Source organism: Sceloporus undulatus, chromosome 5, assembly GCF_019175285.1.
Source record: "Sceloporus undulatus isolate JIND9_A2432 ecotype Alabama chromosome 5, SceUnd_v1.1, whole genome shotgun sequence".
In the NCBI taxonomy this organism is placed as follows: Eukaryota; Metazoa; Chordata; class Lepidosauria; order Squamata; family Phrynosomatidae; genus Sceloporus; species Sceloporus undulatus.
The window spans coordinates 106,324,694-106,345,840 of NC_056526.1; the positions used below are offsets into that span (position 1 = coordinate 106,324,694).

Consider the following 21,147-nt stretch of genomic DNA (forward strand, 5'->3'; position numbering starts at 1 on the left):
TTATTATTATTATTATTATTATTATTATTATTATTATTATTATTATTATTCCCCATCCTACCTGACCAAGTGGGGCAGTTTTCCACAGGGAGAAGCGTGATCTCCTCAAAGCCAACAAGCCTCAGCTAAATACCTGCCTTCATTATGTTCACGGCAAAGCGTAGCACATGTTTACAGCTGCATCCACACTGCAGCAATAATCCGGTTTGACACCACCTGAACAGCCATGGCTCCATGATACGGAATTCTGGGAAGGGGGCAAGCCCTGCCTGGAGCAGCTCAAGAACTTCTTGCCAGGACTCCTGAAGGAGTTGGTGTGTCAGGGGTGGCTGTCCCTAATGGCGGTACGGGCACCTGCACATGCCACCATCAAAGTCAACGGAACCTGAGCATTACGGATTTTGGTATCCGTGGGTGATTACAGAACAGATCCCCCCAATACTGAGGACTGACTGTACCAGTCAGATTGACCCTGAAGCACTTCCAAGATCAGATGGGATCTGGTGCCTTTAGATTATTTAGGCCACTGTGAAGAGGTAGTGAAATGCTGAGGGTGATAATATTCTTTTATTAGACATTCCCGAGATGATGCAAATCAGCAGCAGCCACAGGTTTCCCACAGTACTTATTTGAGCATTAGCTATTTTGGGGTTTGTTTATGATTGAAAGGAAGGATAGAAATAAAGGGGTATGAAATGTAGCAGTGAATCAAAAAATAGTGATTTCAAACTCACTTGAGCCATGACTTTATTATATGGCCTTAGAAATCTGTTGTTTTTCATCATTTAGTCCTCATCTGTAATATGGGGACAATGTATTATGGCTGTTCTATGTCAGAAAATCTTTTGTAAGATGTACAACAAGAACATTAAACATTCACAAGAATCAAAAGTTAAAACAAGATTAAACAATCTAAAAAATGGAAAACCAGATTAAAAAAATACATCATTAAACACACACACACCAGACAACAATTTGCAAGAACCAGCACATTGTTCAGGTGAAACGGGCCTTATTTAGTAACTCATCAAAAGCCTGTGGAAACAGAAAAATCTTGTCTGCAAAAAGAAAGTAGGGAGGGTGCCTGTCTAAATTATCTGGGAAGAAAGTGCTGGGGCCTGGGGGCAGCCACTGAGAAGGCTCTCTCCCATGTTCCCACAAGATGTACCTATGAGAGTTGTGGGATAGAGAGAAGGGTCACCCCAGCAGATCTCAAAGCATGGGTTTATTTCTAAGAGAATATGGTCCTTCAAATAATCTGGACCTGACCCATATAGAATCATAGAATCGTAGAGTTGGAAGAGACCACAAGGGCCATCTAGTCCAACCCTCTGCCATGCAGGAAATCTCAATCAAAACATCCCCGACAGATGGCCATCAAGCCTCCAGGGAAGGAGACTCCACTTTATAAATATAGGGCTTTATAAATCAAAACCAGCACTTCGAATTGTGCCCATAAACAAACCGGTAGCCAGTGAAGCTGTTGCAACAAGGGAGTTGTGTGTTCCCAGTAGCCAGCACCCATTAAAGCCCTAAATGGCTTGGGTCCAAGCTATCTTAGGGACCGCCTCCTCCCGTACAATCCTCCCCGTGCTCTCCGGTCCTCTGGGAGGAACTTACTACAGCCTCTAAAATCTAGGCTTGCGGCGACCTCCCAGAGGGCGTTCTCTGCTGTCGCCCCCAAACTCTGGAACGACCTGCCGGATGAGATCCGTCAGATAACATCATTAGACAGCTTTAAAAAAGCGGTCAAGACGGATCTCTTCCGGCAGGCCTTTCCAGATTAACCATCCCGGCCCAGGTTCCTGATTCCCTCATTCCTCCCGTGGCCCCATCTTAGTGATGGTTGAGGATCAACAGAGGGATATCAGGGGTTTTAGTTTTTAATTGTTGTTTTTATGCTTTGATATTGTGTTTTTAATATGTTATACTGTTTAATATTGTCTTAAGGGGGGGGAGGGATAAAGTGTTTTTAATTGTCATATTTTATATTTTACTGTTGTTAACCGCCCGGATTGGTTTGCCAGAGGGCGGTATACAAATAAATATTATTATTATTATTATTATTATTATTATTAGTAATCTGGCTGCAGCTCTTTGGGCCAGTTGACATTTCCAAACATTTCAAAGGCAGTCCCATGTAGTGTGTTTTACAGTAATCCAACTGGGATGCAACAAAAGCATGTGTCCAGATCTAACATCTCAAGGAATGTGTGTAGCTGTCACACAAGTTTTGATTGTGCAAATGCACTCCTAGCCACTGCTGAAACCTTGAGCTTTCAGGCTCAGAGTTGAATCCAAGAGCACAACCAAGCTGTAGACGTGTGTCTTCAGGGGGAGTGTAATCCCTTCCAGCACAGGCTAAATCCCTATTCTTTGATCTGCCTTTTGACTGACCAGGAGCACCTCCATTTTATCTGGCTTAAGTGCTTTACACACACCCACACCCACACACAGATTGTTATTTCCTTCTTTATCTCTTCATTCCTAAACAAAACTATTAACATTTGTATGTGTGTGTATGTGAGATACTAAAAATGAAGGAGAGAGATAATTACATGTCTATTATTATTGATTAGAATATAAATACAGTAGTCTTGTAACCTTTCCTCTCTAGCCTTATTTAAAATGTGTGTGGTGGTAGGGCTGCTTACCAGCTTCAATGGTAAGGATTCAAGCATACCTATAACGGACAAAGTGTTTGCTTTCTTGGCACCTAAGATATTCCTCGGTCAGCGACAGACACTATTATACAGCAGCCTATCTTGTCTTCTCTGGTAGTGGTACCAATATTTCAACATAGCATCACTCTGTTCTCAAGATTCCTGTCTCACCCCTATTAATTCCTTAGGTTGAGTGAATACAAATGAAATGTTGCCAAGCAGAATGATCACTTCTCTATTATCCTGCCAGAATATGAGACAGATGATGAAGTTTTTGATTTTAAAGGAGATAGGTAAGAAAGTTCCCTCACCCAGGGCATTCACAGAAATAAAGAACATACACAGTGGTGTGCAAACAGATTAAAAACATTAAATCCTACACCAGATGCCTTATGCTTTTGAATCCCATTCATGTGAGAATACAAAGGGAGAGTGCTATTGCACTTGTGTCAAGCCTTTGGGTTTATTTGAGGCATTTACCAGAAAGAGGTTTACAAGAAGAGGAGACTTTTCAGTCTTGGCACCCTACCAGTGGAATTTCTTTCCTAAGAGGTACTTGCCTTGAGCCTATACTAAGTTCATTTTAACACCAGGCAATGCATCCTTTTAGTGGTTCTGTATATTTGCAATTTTATCTTGCTCCTAGTTTTAATTTGGTTTTATATTCTGGTGTTTTAATGTCCTATGTTGTATTTTAATGTCTTGTACAACGCTCAGAGAAGCCTGGTTACTGGGTGATTTGGAAGTGCATTTTGGGCAGCTTCCTTCTTTAAGAGGTCTTCATATGTAGAAACTGAAGATACCAGTGGCAGAAGGGTGAAAGGCTACCATGCTTCTTCTGCTGGTTACCATACATGCATTTCAAATGTCCAAAGAGTGCTCAAGTTGGGAATGAATTACGTTCTCTGTATCTTTTTTCTTTTTCTTTTGAGGCCGTTGGTGAGCCACAAATAATTAATAGCAATGTATATTATGGGCAGGCTAGTACATTCTTGTGCATGGTGGTAGCTTTTATGGGTTTATATTTCAAGGTGAAGTTGTGTTTGAACAAAAGAGAAATTTGTCTGTGGCAAGTTCTGCTATCACAGAACATGCTGGTGCTTCTTTGCATCCACAGAATATATACCACTTGATATAAAACACTAGTCAAAAATTGAAGTGGGTAATAGGGATGCTGAACTTAAACTCAGTAATTTATTTATTTAATTTATATCCCACTTTTTTCCACAAGAGACTTAAAAGAGCTCACACCCTACATTAAAACAATACAAAAAGTAAAAAAGCATTAAATACAAACCACTTAAAAACATTAATTTAAAACAAATGAAAACACATTAAAACATACCCATTATACTACATTGTACTCTTTAGCCTTCTCTGCCAGAGAGTGCTGGTGCCTTACAAAAGTATAAATCCCAGGATTCTGTAGGATGGAGTCAAGACAGTTAAAGTAGTGCCAAACTGTATTATTTCTACAGTGTAGACACACCCATGGTCAGTAGTTAGGACTGATAGGAGTTGCAGTCCAATAGTATATGGAGGCTTAAGATTTGGATGCAAAGCTACTATTCAACAAGTGAAAGAGTAACATTTGCGCATATAGGAAAGTGGGTTGTCTCAAGCCTTGTTGATTCTTGCTATGGCACTTTATTCTACATGTTATAGAGCCTCCTCAGAACACCAAAAAAGATTTGAATGGCTGTAGAATCAAGTTTCCTTTTCCCTAGAGATATGGGACCCCCCTCCCCATTTTGGGTGGATTCAGGGTGCAGTATCCAAGGCAACTCATAGTTCCCAGACAGAGGCTTGTGACTTCCCAATTTTTTGTCACACGCCATTTGGGCTTTGCAAAGAGAATAGTTTGGTAGCAGAGGATTTCTCATCTATATTAAATACATATTTGCTTCTGCTTATACCAGTATCCAGTCATAATTTTCATGTCTAATGATTCTGCTACATCCTGGACAAATATTTAATTTAAAGTGGTAGACTGCACAGATGCCGTGATAGCGTGCGAATGCCAGTGTAGAACTGACTGGCTTTATCTTGAGTTGATCATGTTCTTAAGCTGAACTTCTGAAATATTGATGACACACAGGAAGCACTAAAAGCTGTGCTTGATTCCCTCCCCTGACACAGCCTTTCAAAAGTTTTCAGTTTATGAGCTCAGTACTAGATCCATATCTATTACATATTTTGCTAATTTAATTGTTATTTGGCTAAGACTAGGTTTCATGTTAGTATGTTTAGAATTTTAACCACTAATGTATAAACTTATTAACTAAACTGTTATTAGATGCAGGATTTTTTTTAAGCTGGGGAATATCCAAATAAGATTCCTTTGCCTAAATGCTGAAATATAGTCGGCCCTCCGTATCTATAGATACTTTATGCACAGATTGAAAATACTGGGGGAAAAATAAATCCCAAACAACTAACCTTGATTTTGCAATTCCATATAAGGGATACACATTATATTTAATTGGACTTGAGCATCCACAGGGGGTCCTGGAACCAAACCTCAGTGGGTTCCAAGAGCCCACTGTAATACATGATGAAATGCTGCACTTGGAAGTAAAGTTATGTAACATTTGTTATTCATTATCTTAAGAGTACTGCTGCAAAAAGGGCTTACTTAGAACACAAACAGATACATTATTTTTCTTGTTTCCCTTGCTCCATCCTTTAGATCCTTTGTTACATGCCCCTAAGTTTTACCCTCGACTTATCCATAGATCAGATAAAAATCCATAATTTTGGTCTCAAAACCTGCCCTCGACTTACACATGAGGTCAACTTATAGCCAAGTATATATGGTACTAATAAATGTCTCGTTTTGACTGCAGTTGAACAGATGCTGGCCATATCTGACTGAAGAGACAGGAGTGCATAAACCCCTTCAAATAAAGTATATCTTTATGGAGATAGTGGCTGCAATCCTAAGGACTTTACTAAGGATTAGGCCACACTGAACACAATGGGATTTAATTCCAAATACACATGTATACATGTTCACTCTGTCTCTCGACACTAGATTAAAGCTGCCATTGCAGACCTTCCAAAGATGAATAGACAGAGTTTTTTTTAACCACGACCATCTCACGCCATTGTAGTTGTTATTATTACAAATAATAATTATAAAGCACTGTTACAAACTGTAATTATATTTAAAAGTAACACTGCTAAGGGTCACATTATATGATGATACAGCATGGTGTAGTGGTTTGAGCATTGGACTACAACTCTGGAGATCAAGGTTCGATTACCCACTCTGCCATGGAGACCCAGTGGGTGATTTTGGGTGAGTCAAACATTCTCAGACCCAGAAAACCCCTTGATAGGGTAATCTTAGGGTTGCCATAAGTTGGAAACAATTTGAAGGCACACAACAACATACCTCATCGATTCCTGGATTTTTGGATAGAATCCAAATCACTGGTACCCCAAAATTCCAGTCAATAATGCCTAGTAGACTGTAAAACTGAGATAACAACCACAAATTCCTCCTTCTTCTGCAGTAATGGCTTCTAAATTAATGTGCTGCCTTTTCATCTTGTGCAACTGCTGGAGACAACACAGCCATTCAAAACTAACAAGGAAGCTATCATTCTCCCTCAGCTGCGCTGCACATGTTACTTGCTGGAGACTGGTCTGTGGAAAAATGTCAGCATCAGGCAGATTTCAGCACCAAGCATATGCCTGAGTGGCTGATGCAAACTGCTGTTGCCCTGTTGTTCTCCTTTTGTCAAGTGCCTTCCGTTGGCTGCTGTCTCTGAAATGCTTCTTGAGCTGCATAATTGCTTTACAGATTGAACCTCTGGGAGTGAATGTATTTATTCATTTGGTCCAAGAAAGATGGCTCCAGGCTTCTGTTTTTTAGAAGACAAATTACAATTAATATATGCCTGTGGTTCACAACAGAGTCCAGAAAATTTTTCACAGTATGCACTTATAGCACTATGAGTCCATTATAACTGCTATGTGAAATCCTAAGGTTTGAAATTTGGTGAGATACTAGAGCTTTCTGGGGCCTCATTCCCACTTACCTCTTGATTCAATTTCTGAACCAATGCCTGAAACCGGTTCAGCAAACACAGTGGTTCCCACTATGTTTGCGCCACTTTCAAGAATCAGTGCAGGAAATGACAGCCTCGGCTTCCCTGCCATGTCTCTCTCCATCCTCCTGGCCACACTGGGGGTGGAGGAGAGGCCAGGGCAGAACAGGGATGGAGAGGGCCCAGTGTACCCACTTTCCCTGAACTGTGTGGCTTTACTCACAAGTAAAGCCACTTTGGACAGGGAATTGAGTGTGCACCCTTTTGGCTCTGCCCCCAAAGCCCTGCCCCCCACATTGGGTGACACTCTGGTGTGGAACACCACTGTGTATCTAGCAGTATCCATCACTATTGGATATGGAGATACAGGACTTTCTTGGCAACCACTCCCAGATTATGGAATGGCTTGCCGGAGGAGATCTGTCATATTGCCAGCTTAAACAGCTTTGAAAAGTCTGTTAAGGTGGATCTCTTCCGGCAGGCCTTTCCCGAATAGATAACCAGCCACCAACTTGGATCCCATCACCCTTCTGAATCTGCTATAGCCACTGTCTGATTTGTCTATTTTAAGATATGTTTTAAAATTGTTAATTTTTTAATTGTTATTTTAAGGGCGGGTGGCATACAGGGATTCAGGACTGTACAAATTTAACTTGTAAGCCACCCCGGTTGTCTCTGACAGAGAGGCGGGATATAAATAAAAAAATTATTTATTATTTTATTATGCTGGCTAGGGCTACTGGAGATGTATTCCACTATCATTGACATGGGGTGGGGTGGGAGTGGGCATGTGATTGCTATCTCTTTGCTACCAGAACTGAAACTGCTGTGCTATTTTCCTGAAAGCATACTGTATAAATCATAAAGGCTTCCTGGCAATGCAGAGCAAGTGGTTTAAGTAACAGAATGGGACATGGACACTTAACTGACCATGGGGCTGAATAATTCAGATCTATCATCAATATTAACATACAAGATATACAGTATATACTGGTGAACATGATTCACTGTTGCATCTATGTAGTTGTTAATACCATCACCAAGTAGCATTCATTTTCATTGATTTCTGTTGCTAAGAAAGAGATGTGGTGGCTGGTTTTGATTCATAAGGCTAAAAATAAAATAAAATACATAACCAGTGTTTCTGAGCATTCAGTCTAAAAGAGAGTTCCTAAAGTCAAGGACGGAACAGGTGTGTAGTTCTAAAGGCAGACACAGTTCAGAGCAAATCTTGATACATATCTAGTTCTAAAGGTGTGCTTACCAGCAACCTGGCTGTTGGATTGGGAAGGGACAGTCCTGTGCTAGGGAATCCTTAGTAGCGGCCATTCTGCTGGTAGCATTTTTAGGAAAATGTGTTTGATTACTATTATGGCTGTTAGGTTGAGCTTTGGTTGTTGTGCTAATGCTTGGAGGGCTATACTGTGTTTGCACTGGATGAATGAAACTGTTCTTTGATGAATGTGTTGAATTTAATCAAAAGGCCAGAGTAACACTTTTTCTGTACCTGTATTCAATCCTTTTGCATTTAGCAGCCCCTTGAAAAACGAAACAAAAAACAATGGTTTCCCCTCAAATGTTCCCAAGCACCCTCTAAGGGGCAGTCCTTAACCACCTACAGTTGTCCATCCTTACTCTAGACTAGACCCTCCTTCTGCAGTCCAGTGCCCTGTACCTGTGTTATCTCAAGCCAATATAGTCAGCCCTCCCTATCCACAGATATTTTTTATCCACGGATTCAAGCATCCACAGTTTCAAAGTATTTTAAAAATATATAAATTTCAAAAAGCAAACTTTGATTTTGCCATGTTATATATGGAACATCATCTTACTATGCTATCGTATATAATGGGACTTGAGCATGCATGGATTTGGGTATCCGTGGGGAGGGGGCAGTCTTTGAACCAAACCCCAGCGGATACCACAGGCCCACTGTACAGTTAATTGTCAATTGGCATCCTGATTGAGGATGATGGAAGTTTTAGTCCAGCACCTCAGGGATCACCAGGCCAGGGTTCTAAAGTTGGCCACTTGGCAGCTGATAGCCCACACCTGGCTCTTTTTTTTCCTCTTGGCTTTTGCCAGTCCTTCACCATCAGACTGGGGCATCAGAAGCAACTCTGTGAAGTTGAAGGCTTTGATGGCCAGCGTCCATAGTTTTCCGTTGGGTTTTGGGCTATGAGGCCATGTTCTAGAAGAGTTTCTTCCTGACATTTCACCACCAGCTGTGGCTGGCATCTTCAGAGAATGCTATATATACTGTTGGTTGAGGAGGAATGATCTGCATGTTAATCTGTGTATTGTTCTGTTGTTGAATGGCAAGACCTCAGAGTGTCTATTTAATTAATGAACCATTGTCATTGTGCAGCATTTGCTGGATTTTCTTAGTAAGTTTATAGACCATTCAGAGGCTGTGTTTCCTCACCACTTTCCCTATTCTGTCTGTGACTCCTTCAGTGTATGTTAATAATATCTTCCCTTTGGATGGTTGTTTGTCTTCACTTCTCTTGGTTTTTCCAAATCGACCAAGAAAATCCAGCAAATGCTGCACTCAGTGAAAGAAAGGAGAGGCCCTATCACAGATGCAGGAGTTTACCGCATACTGGGCAAGTCTACATTGGGAGAAACAAATGCAGTGTTCAAACATGAATCAAGAAACACAAGAGATGCTGCAGACTGGGCCAGCCAGAAAAATCAGCAGTAGCTAACCATCCTGGGGATAAAATGCTGTTTGCAAACACTGAAATTCTGGACCACGCCAACAACTGTCAGGTCAGAATGCACAGAGAAGCCACTGGAATCCATAAACACCTGGACAAGTTCAACAGGAAAGAAGAAACCTTGAAAGTAAACAAAGGGCCTGAACAGACAGGCCAAAATAAAGCTGCTTCGGGTCACTTTGGAGGTATGCTCTTTAAATGATGCATGTGTCCTAAGAGGCCAGAAGCCACGCCAAAGCCATGCTCCAGACATAAGGACTGGAGTGCAGCTTTGGTGCAGCTTCTGGCCTCTTAGGACACATGCATCATTTAAACAGCATGCCTCCAAAGTAACCTGAAGAAGCTTTATTTTGGCCTGTCTGTTCAGGCTCAAAGTTTGGCTACCAGTCCTGAAAAACCAAGACCCAGCCCATGCAAATAAAAACCACTCAGGGTGCGGGGGGGGGGGGGTTTCCCAGCAGACAATGGATCATTAATTAAATAGACACCCTGAGTCCTTGCCATTTGACAACAGAACAATACACAGATCAAAATGCAAATCACTTCCCCTCAAGCAACAGTTTATATACCCCAGTGTCTTCCATGCCAGCATTCTCTAAAGCTGCCAGCCACAGCTGCGGGCGAAACGTCAGGAAGAAACTCTTCTAGAACATGGCCACATAGCCCAAAAAACCCACAGAAAACTATAGATGCAACTCTGTTTCCCACCTAGAAAACACTCTTTTTTTTTCTCCAAGAAGAATTTTGACGTATGAAATATATTCCTTGCAATTTGTTTAAAGTTACATTACATTCTGCCCCATATAGTTGCTAGTTTATGTCTGTTCATCTCCCGTGGGAGACATTTGCCGTAATGTTCAAAATTGTTTTTGCATTGGACAATAGAAGGCATAGTCTTTCTGTGTAGGATGTTTTTCTTACTCTTTGGAGGTTGGATTGTAGCTATTTATCTCCTGTTCATTCAATATGCAGGTACCAGTTTGTTGCAGGAAGTAGTATATTTGGTAAGCCAAGGAGCTGATCCTGATGAAATTGGATTAATGAATATAGATGAGCAGCTTCCAGTTCTAGAGTATCCTCAACCTGGTCTGGACATTATCAAGGTATAATGTAATTCCTTAAACTGTGTTGACCTGTTGAAATTATTTTTTCTTTCTGCAGATTTCATGTTCATCTTCTGTTCCCTTTTGCAAATAAGCTGGGTCATATATTAGAATAGTTCAAAATTTATTAGCTTACGTCTTTGTTGACTTTTAAGAAAGTATTAAAAATCTCATTGATTTCAGTTCTTACTTTTGCACTTTCTTCTATCATTTTTGGGGGAGCGAGTGCAAAACTTTGGAGGAGTGAGTGCAAAAAGCTGGAAAAATCAGTTTGGCAAAAGGGACGCTTTTACGACCCTCTCCACACTTTTACAACCAGAAAAGAATGAAAGTGCTTCAACGTCATGCAGAGACAGAAAGAAAAATACACTTCTTTCTGCTTGCCTGCCAGGTTTGTTTGTAATGTGATAAGGCTCACAGTCTTATCTATTTGTTTTCCTTGCTTCATTTTGTAGGAGCTTACATCTCCCCGCCTCATCAAAAGCCACCTGCCATATCGGTTTTTGCCCTCAGACCTACACAGTGGTAATTCTAAGGTAATATTTACAGTGGCTTTGCAGTATTTGTATGTTTTGTAAATTGGGAGGCAGGAAGGCAGGGGAAGTGGCTCAACATGACAAATCTTTTTCATATTCTTAGGTAATATATATGGCTCGTAACCCCAAAGACCTAGTAGTGTCTTATTACCAGTTTCACCGCTCCCTACGAACTATGAGCTACAGAGGAACATTCCAAGAGTTTTGTCGGAGGTTTATGAATGATAAGTGTAAGAAACTTTAAATTCTGTCTATAACAGTGGCACCGTTTAATATTTTTGGTTTTGTTTTACATCATTTAATAGTAGTGGCGTATAAAGTTGTGTTGCTAGCCAAACTTTTAAAGCCTCAGTTCAAACATGTATCAGTTGATCAGGACTTAGAAAAGCTACAGTTTTTCAGATCCCTCTAAAAGCATGGCCACTAGCCTTTCTGTGTGGGAGATTCTGGGAATTATAGTTTAAAGAACAATTCTTCCATGTTCTGCTGTTAGCATTTGTCCTCTCCTCACAGAAGAGGAGACAGGCATCTTCCTTTATTCTGTACACTTGGGACAGGCTGTTCTGAACGAAAGGCCTATAAATGCAGGAATCTGAATTGTGTGATGTTTTTCTCTGAAAGAAAAGAAAGATAGCAAATAATATACTTATTTCTGTATGTTTGTGGTAGAAGGGTTTAAAAAATTATGTTCTTTTACTTTGTTTTGGGTTTTAAGGATTATAAGTGCTTCTTTCTTGAGTTTTTATTAGGAATGAATCCACCAGATCTAGGAATCAAGGCAATAGAATTCAATGCCTTTATTTTGTGTAAACGTGCATGTTCCTTAGAAATCGTGAATGATAGCAACCATTTGCATTATGTGTTGCCCATAGTGTTTCCTCTCTTCACAGTAGGATATGGTTCGTGGTTTGAACACGTGCAAGAATTTTGGCAGCATCACATGGACTCTAATGTACTCTTCCTCAGATATGAAGATATGCACAAGGTAATACTAGAAAGCACAAAGATACCTCTGCCCCACCTGACCGTGGAGCTTTTTCTATTTCTTCTGAAGCAGAGATATAAGAACAATAAATATTCTCTCAGAAGCTTCATGTTTTGGCTAGTTATGCTAGATCACACTCCACCATTTCATACAGTTTGATGACTTGTAGTTTTATATATTTATATTTTGTATGTTGTTGGTTTCTGAAATGAAAAGGGGTATTAAACTACAATTGATCAAATGAACAAAATAAAATTAACCAGTTGGTTTTTAAACAAATGATTGGAACACAGCCTTTTTAATGGTGTTATCAGAGGCGGAACTTCATCTCCAGAAATATATGCCATGCAATCTCTTCATTACATTTTAGACATCATGATCCCTCTTACTTCTAGCAGCAAGTAGCTGCCTTTTCGGTTGCACTCTTTTGTATATAAATTTCCCCTTAATATGTTTTTAATAAGTTATATTGTTGGGGTTTTTTGGTGGCCTCTCCTTTGTTTCCATTTTAATCTTTTACTAGGAATATTGATTTTATTTGCTTCTTGATCACTTAGATTGTTTTAAACACAGAATCATAGAATCATAGAATAATAGAGTTGGAAGAGATCGCAAGGGCTATCTAGTCCAACCCCCTGCCATGCAGGAAATCCAAATCAAATCATCCCCGACAGATGGCCATCTAGCCTCTGCTTAAAGACCTCCAAGGAAGGAGATTCCACTATACTCTGAGGGAGTTTGTTCCACTGTTGAACAGCCCTTACTGTCAGGAAGTTCTTCCTAATGTTGAGGTGGAATCTCTTTTCTTGTAGCTTGCATCCATTGCTCTGGGTCCTAGTCTCTGGAGCAAGGGAAAACAAGTCAGCTCCCTCCTCAGTATGGCATCCCTTCAAGTATTTAAACAGATCCCATTTGTGATTTTTTTGTAGTATCAGAGACAATCATTTTTGGGGATCCCAGGCCCACAGAGTTCAAAATATATATATTTTTCTGGGAAAAATATTTGCTTCAAAGAGGGATGTGAGGGAAAATGATGCTACTTTTCTGTTCTCTCAGATCATTTTAAAAGAAGACTCCTTTTGTTTTTGTTGTTGTTACCAACAGGGAGTGGAGCGGAAGTTAAGTTCCTGTTGTAAAAAAAAAAGGAGGGGGTCTGTCTTGGGCATAAAATATCTGAGGGAGGGGACAAAGGACAGCAAAAATGCTCCCCACACCGCCTTAAGGACATTTGGTCACAACTTTTCTTGGCTGGTGGTGCATTCCTCCTAACTCTCCTTGGGACTAGCATGGTTTCCTAACCTCCAGCAATTGTCTACCCCTGCTGTATATAGTACTGAAATTATTACTGTCAACTGTTTCACAAAAAATATTTGTGGTTCCTTGAAGCAGTAGCTTGTTATTTCTAACTTTCTTTCTGCCTCGCTCTCTGTCTGCATATGTATATCCTTATTTCTTGCAGGATCTGGCGACTATGGTTGAACAGTTGGCCAGGTTCTTAGGCATCTCTTATGACAAAGCACAGTTGGAATCCATGGTGGAGCATTGTCACCAGCTCATTGACCAATGCTGCAATGCAGAAGCTCTTCCTGTTGGCAGGGGTATGTATGTGAGATATGCTGCAAATATTTGTGGAAGCAGAAAGGATCAACCTGACAGATCTTAAAAGTAGTCAACAATTGTGGCATTTCTGGATAGGGAATTTGTGATGGAAGTGCTACATCCATTCTTACCTTCACTTGGTTGATTCAAAGACTTAGGGCTACCCTAGAAATTAAGATGTGCATAGTGCAGTCCTTCTGGGTCTGAAACATGTCTGAATGCAGATAGAGAAATGACTACATATTTGAATATTAAGCATAAATTAGCAACCCTCCCTGACCATGGAAAAGTACCACTTCAAGATGATTCTATTAAAAGATTATTATTATTATTATTATTATTATTATTATTATTATTAGTTTTTTAAAAAAACAATATCAACGAGATTAGTTTGAAATTTATGCATGCAAGCTCATCACCAGAAGAGCTGTCTTCTACCGGTCATCTGCAGGAATGAATACTGGTCTGTTCCTGGGAAGAATTCATAGTGCTGGTTATGATTCTTCAAAGCCTTACATAGCTTGACTCCACACTCTCTGAAAGACTGTTTCTCTTCACATGAGTCTGCCTGAGGCTGCATCTACATTGCACAGGAGTTTATCAAACGGGAGGAATTTCTCTTAAATTCGAATGAAAAGAAAGTGGGGCCAGAACACATTCACTTAAAGTCGCTAGTTTAGTGCAATTACATTAATGCGCATTACATTTGAACTGGCTTCCCATTGCCTCAAAATAGCATGCCATTGCCCAAATTTGCGTGTGACAGTCTATCACGCAATAACATGAAACTACATGATTGCGTTCAGACTGACTTCCCATTACCCGAATTTGTGTGTAGTGGGTTATCACGCAATAACATCAAATCCCATGATTGCGTTCAGATTGCCATTGGATTATACTTTCAATTTCCCTTGTCTGATAAACTCCACAGTTAATGGAGTTTGACATCACTTTAACTGCCATGGCTCAATGCTAGGGAATTCTGGAAACTGTAGTTTTGTGAGATATGTAGCTTTCTCTGTCAGAGAGCTCTGGTGCTATAACAAACTACAAATCCCAGAATTCCATAGCATTCAGACATGACAGTTAAGGCAGTGTCAAGCTGCATTAATTTGGCAGAGTGGCAGGAACCTAAGTCTTTAAAATCCTTTGTTTCCACCATCGCCATAGTCAAGTTTGGTGAGAACACATCAGGGACACTTTCTGGTGGCTGTTCCCAGACTTGGGATCTTCTTCCATTGAAGGCTAGGCTCACCTCTTCTTTACTTTTTTTCTGCCAACAGATCTTTCTTTTTAAACAGGCTTTTGTTGATTATCTGGTGGTTTAGAAGGGACTTTTAATGGAAGCGTGCTATAGGTTTTTTTTTTCAAATTTCTTTTGAATGTGTTTTAAACTGGTTTTACTTATTTTAAATAGAATTGTTCATTTTTGTTTTAATAAGATTTTTGCTGTTCTTTTAAAAAATTGCTTTAAGCAGCCTTAAACCCAGGCTAAGAGAAAGGGAGGATATTAATTAATTAAAATGGATTGGCTCAAATTAATCAAATGTTTTGAATGGCTGTCTGGGAAATAGGAGATTGATACAGCAGTGTAATGGAGACCCGGGTGAACCACTGAGTCTCTTGGGCAAAAGATTGCCAACATTGCCTTTTCAGAGTGATGAAGGTGGTGTTACAGAAGACTAAAACAGATGCAAACTGTCCCAGGCACATGGGGAAACAGAGGTGGGGGCATATGAATGACATTCTTCTGCTATCTATGGCTTATTGTTCCATGCCCCCCTTCTCCATTTGGACTGTCTTTAAGCCAGGGTTATTTGGTGATGATGCCTGAGGGGGACTTTTTGGTGTCTGCTCCCAAGCTGTGGGATCTTCTTCCACAGAAGGCTGGGCTTGCCTCCTCTTTGCATCATTGCAACCTTGGCTAGGAAATTAATAGTTGGTAGTGAGCTATAGTGTGGTAAGCTACGGGTGACAGGTAAGTGTGCAGCTCTTCTCCTGACAAACTCTCCTTGTGCTTTTAAACCTGGACTCCCACACTCTGTACTACCACTATCGTGTGTAGTTTGGCCAAGAGACATGGTTACTACAGAGTATGTGTTTATTTCCTTTTGTCCTACAACCCCTAAAAAGCCCATTAATTGGGAGTGGTTGTGTAATGAGTGCATGCTGTGCAGATAATTGTGGCTCTTTGTCTCATCTCAGTTATCTGTCTTTAGCCTAAAGTATATAATGATCTGCTTCTTTTGTACTTCTGTCTGCTGCTCTTTCCGTTCCAATTTGATGCCCAAAGCTATCTACCCTTTCGTTTTGGACATTCCTTACCAACCCAGAACTGCCCTTCTTCTAAATGAAGCCAAGACATTTCCCCCCCAGAGTATATGATATAAGTTTTTGAACTTGTTCACTGTCTGCTTTTTTATACACACATTTTCTTTCGTTTTATTTTGTTTTGCTCATTGACATTTGTAATGGATGGTTTTATTTGTTTTCTTTTCAAAATACAAAATGTTTTTTAATTTAATAGTGTGATTTAAAATTATGTAGCTGAGATAACAATCTAATGAAATTAGTGTATATCTGAATTTAATTTATCATCATATTTTCCATATTATTTTGCTTTATGTTGGTTTTCTTTAATTTTCCCCCCTTTTAGCTCATTGGTCTTTACTCAGAAGATAACCCACAACTGCTGTGAAAGCAGGCCTTTGGTTAGCTCACGTTCCTTACATTTGCTCCATGTACAATCACAAACCACAGTTTCATGAATCAAATCATGAACCCAGGTGGGTGACTCTTTGACCAGATATCCATGAACATTGTTGGGAAATGACTACTAGCAAGACAGCTCCATACTGTTAGATGTATTGTGGCAGTCTACAGTTTTTGGCATACATGTTGCAAGTCAATCCAGAGGAGGAGGTAGCATCTCTCTAATGTGCACTAGGGAACATACGTAACCCACTGTCATTAAGAATGATTTTGCTTTTCTTCTCCCAACTTGAGAGCAAGTATCTTAGTATTACCAGAAAGTCAGCCATGAACAAGAGTCTGACATTCACCATAACAAGCTATAAATCGTTCTTGACCCTTTGTAGAACATGTTTAGTGTAAGTCAACTTTCCAAAACCCAACACCTCGAATTTGAATACAGTTACAGTTGTCAGATTTCTGGATCCTTGGACTCTGCCATTTAGGAGATGGGGAAGAAAGAACTTGGGAGTCTGGAAGACAGGGCAAATGGGAAAAGATGGGGAGCATTATGAACTTCAGATGGGTGTTGATGATAGAGCCTGGTTGCTGATAGGAAGCTGTCTGATGGTGTGACTGAACCTTCATTATTTGCACTTCAGAATCCCTTTTGAAACGCCTTTCTCCTTCATAATTTCTAATATGGGATCCTACCTTATCTCTTGCTGAACTCTTGGGAACTGGCTTTCTAGAGTACAGGCTCTTGCTATCATGAATTCCAGGAGGATTTGGTCACTTTCCCTCAAAGTTCTGACACCACCAGGACTTAATTGTTCATTAGGGTTACATTGAGCATAGAAGATCATCTTGTTCCCTCTTCGTTCTTTTGAGAAATGAAGTTGTGAGCAATTAAAGACAAGAAGCACAATTCTACCAGATGCTAAGATAATCGAGTGGCTTGCCTCTGGGAAACAGCTCAAAGTTTGGCTACTGTGTAAGCTTTGTAATCTGTTTTAGGAAAGTATCACCCTTAACTGCCATTTAACTGGGCAGTCTACAACAATTCTTTTACTATTCCTCAGGTACTTTCCATGGGGCTTCCGTACTTAGATGCACAGATAATCCCACATGTGTGGACTGTGATGAACATGGTGAATCACAGTGAATGGGATAGTTTTTCAGGCAAACAGAAAATATGCTGCCCTCTTGATTCTAGTCACTCTTTCTGAGTTATCACACATCCTGAGAAGGGGACTGAAATTAACTTTAAGTCAGACCCTGAAACCAGGCAACTCTAACCTCAGCCATTGTTAACCCTATAAAATAGTCCCACATCAATATCCCTATAGTGCATGTAGGGGAAGCTACAGTAGTGGTGGCTTGTCTTTCAAGTCTGAATTACTTGACAAAACAACTTTTTGTTACAGTACTGTGCCAAGTCATCATCAGTGAAAGTTTAATCGATTCATAAAATGCCTCCAAAAGATTACTACAGAAAATTAGAACTAATAATAGAGTCCATCATATAATTTCTTCATACAAAGGTCATAAATCAGAAAGTCTTTCTGTGCATCTTTAAGGGCTTGAGGGCAGACAGCTGGATTTAGGAGTTTTGTGCCTAGCATTCATTATCTAAAACTGTTTTTTCACTAAGGATGGAAATCTAAATGTGTTGCTTCCTACACACCAAGAAAGAGAGTTTATGGTATGTGCAGGCAGAGATTGGCCTGTGTCTCCTATTGTGCTCCAAATAAACACATTTTCTGTATGGGACACAGTTGAGAGAATATAATATTTTCCTCTCTTCCCAGTTACTAGAGCCAGCCATTTCAGTTGTGGCCTCAAGTGTGGCCCCATCTTTTATACCATGTAATAATGTATAAATCTCCCTTATCAGAAATGCTTGGAACCAGAAGTGTTTGGGATTTTGGACTATTTGCATACACATAATAAGATATCTTGGAATGGGACCAAATTCTAAACATGAAATTCATTTATGTTTCTTATACAGCTTATATACATAGCCTGAAGGTAATTTAATACATAATTGTGTGCATGAAACAACATTTTTGTACACTGAACCATCAGAAAGCAAAGGTGTTACAGTACCATCTCAGCCACCCATGAAAAAGGTTTTGGATTTTGGAATATTTCAAAGAAGGGAGATTCAACCTGTATTACCACTGGGTACAGCACTGCACCTGGAGCTAATATTGCAACTGGAACAAAAACCATGCACTCATCCCTATCTCTGACAATGGGTAGCTCATCTACCAATAACCAAGGTGTATGATGTGTGATGTGTCTCTGTATGCAGAGAGCCAATGACACACTGAATTCAGGGTTATCTGGAACACATTCCTTCCAGACATTATTCTGCCTGTTAGAACGTCAGGCGTTTCACCGTTGTACTGCACTTTGAAGAATTATAGCAGATGTGACATAGATTACAAATCTGGGTGGGATTTTGAAGCAGTGGCGTCAGTCGGGTTGGTGTTACCTGGTTCAGTAACGCATGGTGTGACATCCCCCCCCCCATTGACCTCGTCCCATACCACACCATACAGAATCCTTAGTAATGTTTTTGTACTAATTTATTTATAAATCATAATTTAAAAAAAATTAAAATGTGAAATTTTATTTTAAAAAACAAACAAACCCTGGGGCCTCTTCTTTCTCTGTTCACTGAGCCTCACCCCACTCACCTTATCTCTTCAGCATTTTAAAGTGATATAGGCGAATGCCACAGTCCATTTCTGCCAAAATGCAGATGTCTGAGGAGCAGTGGTGTCACTCCTCTTTAGGGTGTCACCTGGTGCGGTCTGCACCCACCCTCTAGTGATGCCACTGCTTTGCAGTATTAGCTTTACAATTTTTAACTGGTCCTGCTGCATGGTATCAATGATTGCTAGCTTAAATCTCTCTTTCTCTCTCTCACCCCCACCTCCCCCTTTTGTTTTCCAGGAAGAGTTGGGTTATGGAAAGACATCTTCACTGTTTCCATGAATGAGAAATTTGATTTAGTTTACAAACAGAAAATGGGAAAGTGTGACCTCACATTTGACTTCTATTTATAAAAACAAAAATGCATGTCTGTAAAAAAATATATGCTAGCTATACTCTAGCTAGAAGTGCTTTCTGCATTCATTTATTACTTGCTGGACACAACACTGTACCTGTTATGTGTATCAATACTTAAAAAGAAAAAAGGGCACCATGCACTAGGAAGTTAAAGTGAGAAGAACCCTATAGACTAGATCAAAACTCCACATAATTCAGTATTCTTCTGTTGGCCAGATGCCTCTGGAAAAATCACAAGTGAACTAGAAAGGAAGGGTGGGCAACTATGGCCTTCCAGATGCTGGATTGGAATTCCTATCAGCCATTGCCATCATATCAGGTTGTGAACAGTAATGGGAATTGCAATGCAACAACATCTGGAGGGGTGACATCCCTGGTATGAAAGCAATAAGCTTTCCCTGTTTGTCACCAGTATTTGTAATTCATTATTTTGTTATTTCTGGTGAGATAAATATATTCCAAAACACCACATAAGTCTTCAGTTTGTTCACATAATGGGTAAAAGTTGTGGTGGGAGAAGTTGCTCTGAAGGCCTGCTTCTCATAATCTATGTCTCCACCTGCTCCATCCTTCCTGAATTCCCTGAGTTGATGGGAATGCTCTGAAAGGGGCTTCTACTTACATCTATATGAAAGTGTACAGTCAGGAATCTTATGCTACCAGGATCCTTTCTTGTACAAGCAAATTGGTGGGCATACCCTCTACAGGTAGATACTGTTGACTTGTAACTCTCAGCATCTCTCGCCATTAGCTATGCTGACAAGAGTTGCAGTCCAGTAATGTCTAGAAGGTCAGGGTTGCCCATATCTGGCATGTGTAGGCATCTACCTCATTAGGGCACACTTGCAAAGTTGCCATTCATTTCAATAGTTTCTGCAGGAGATCTTCCCAGTGCATAGTGCCCAAAGAAACTCTCAGCAAACTATAGATAATAGAGCTCTCCCTGGCCCTGTCCTTCCTTTATGAGCAAAAATGTGCTAATATATCTATCTCTGGAATACCTGGCTGCTTTGAATGCATTTGAGACATGTAAAGTATGTATTATATATGCTTTTAGGGATGTATACTTTTTCAAATCAACTTTATTTATTTTTAAAAATACATTTCAGAAGCTTTTCAAAGAACATTTTAAAATATTTCACACACAGCTTTATTTTCAGAGGAAAAGAGTTAGAGGCTAAACTGATGTACTGAACCAATATCTCAGGGGTTTAGCTATTATCACTTTAATTACTTATATAACAAGTGCACAATGACCTTATTCCCACATATTTAACTCAATTATTGCCCCCAAGATAAATGTAGAAGCTTCATTTCCCTCAAATATATTATTTGCATGATCACAGAGAAAACAATAACCACTGGATTATGTCTTTCAAGATGGTCTTGATCTGCCCCATTGTTGGATTTGTTGTGTTCAAGATTATCAACCAAGGGAGCAGCATCTAGAGACCTCTGTGCTAAACATTGCCCTTCCTTCATCCACCTACTCTAAATCCAAAGAAGGAAGTAGATTTGTGGTGCCAGGCTCTGAGATGGAGTTATTTGGGGGTGTAGCTATATGGGGACAAAATGAGGGCATTACTCCTGAAAATAAGAATTCTGCCCCACCAATGAAATTCTCCTTCAGTTCTCAAATTTCTACATGGTTCATCCCTAGCATTCTTATATATGCTGTGTTTTCATTCCCTTGGTAACTTTGTTTTTACCTTCT

General features: G+C 40.0%; 1 protein-coding gene and 1 long non-coding RNA gene across 3 annotated transcripts in view; both read left to right on the forward strand.

Annotated features, from left to right (window-relative positions):
* The window catches only part of SULT4A1 (sulfotransferase family 4A member 1), a 24,495-nt gene extending 4,639 nt beyond the window's left edge, over positions 1 to 19,856 (forward strand). The window contains exons 2-7 of the mRNA XM_042468638.1: positions 10,411 to 10,541; positions 10,997 to 11,077; positions 11,181 to 11,307; positions 11,968 to 12,062; positions 13,522 to 13,660; positions 19,317 to 19,856. Coding sequence (XP_042324572.1) covers positions 10,411 to 10,541; positions 10,997 to 11,077; positions 11,181 to 11,307; positions 11,968 to 12,062; positions 13,522 to 13,660; positions 19,317 to 19,429 — 686 coding nt within the window. The 3' untranslated portion in view covers positions 19,430 to 19,856. The remainder of the gene's footprint in view (positions 1 to 10,410; positions 10,542 to 10,996; positions 11,078 to 11,180; positions 11,308 to 11,967; positions 12,063 to 13,521; positions 13,661 to 19,316) is intronic.
* The window catches only part of LOC121931194, a 972,450-nt gene that overhangs the window by 646,216 nt on the left and 305,087 nt on the right, over positions 1 to 21,147 (forward strand). The gene's annotated exons all lie outside the window — the stretch shown is intronic.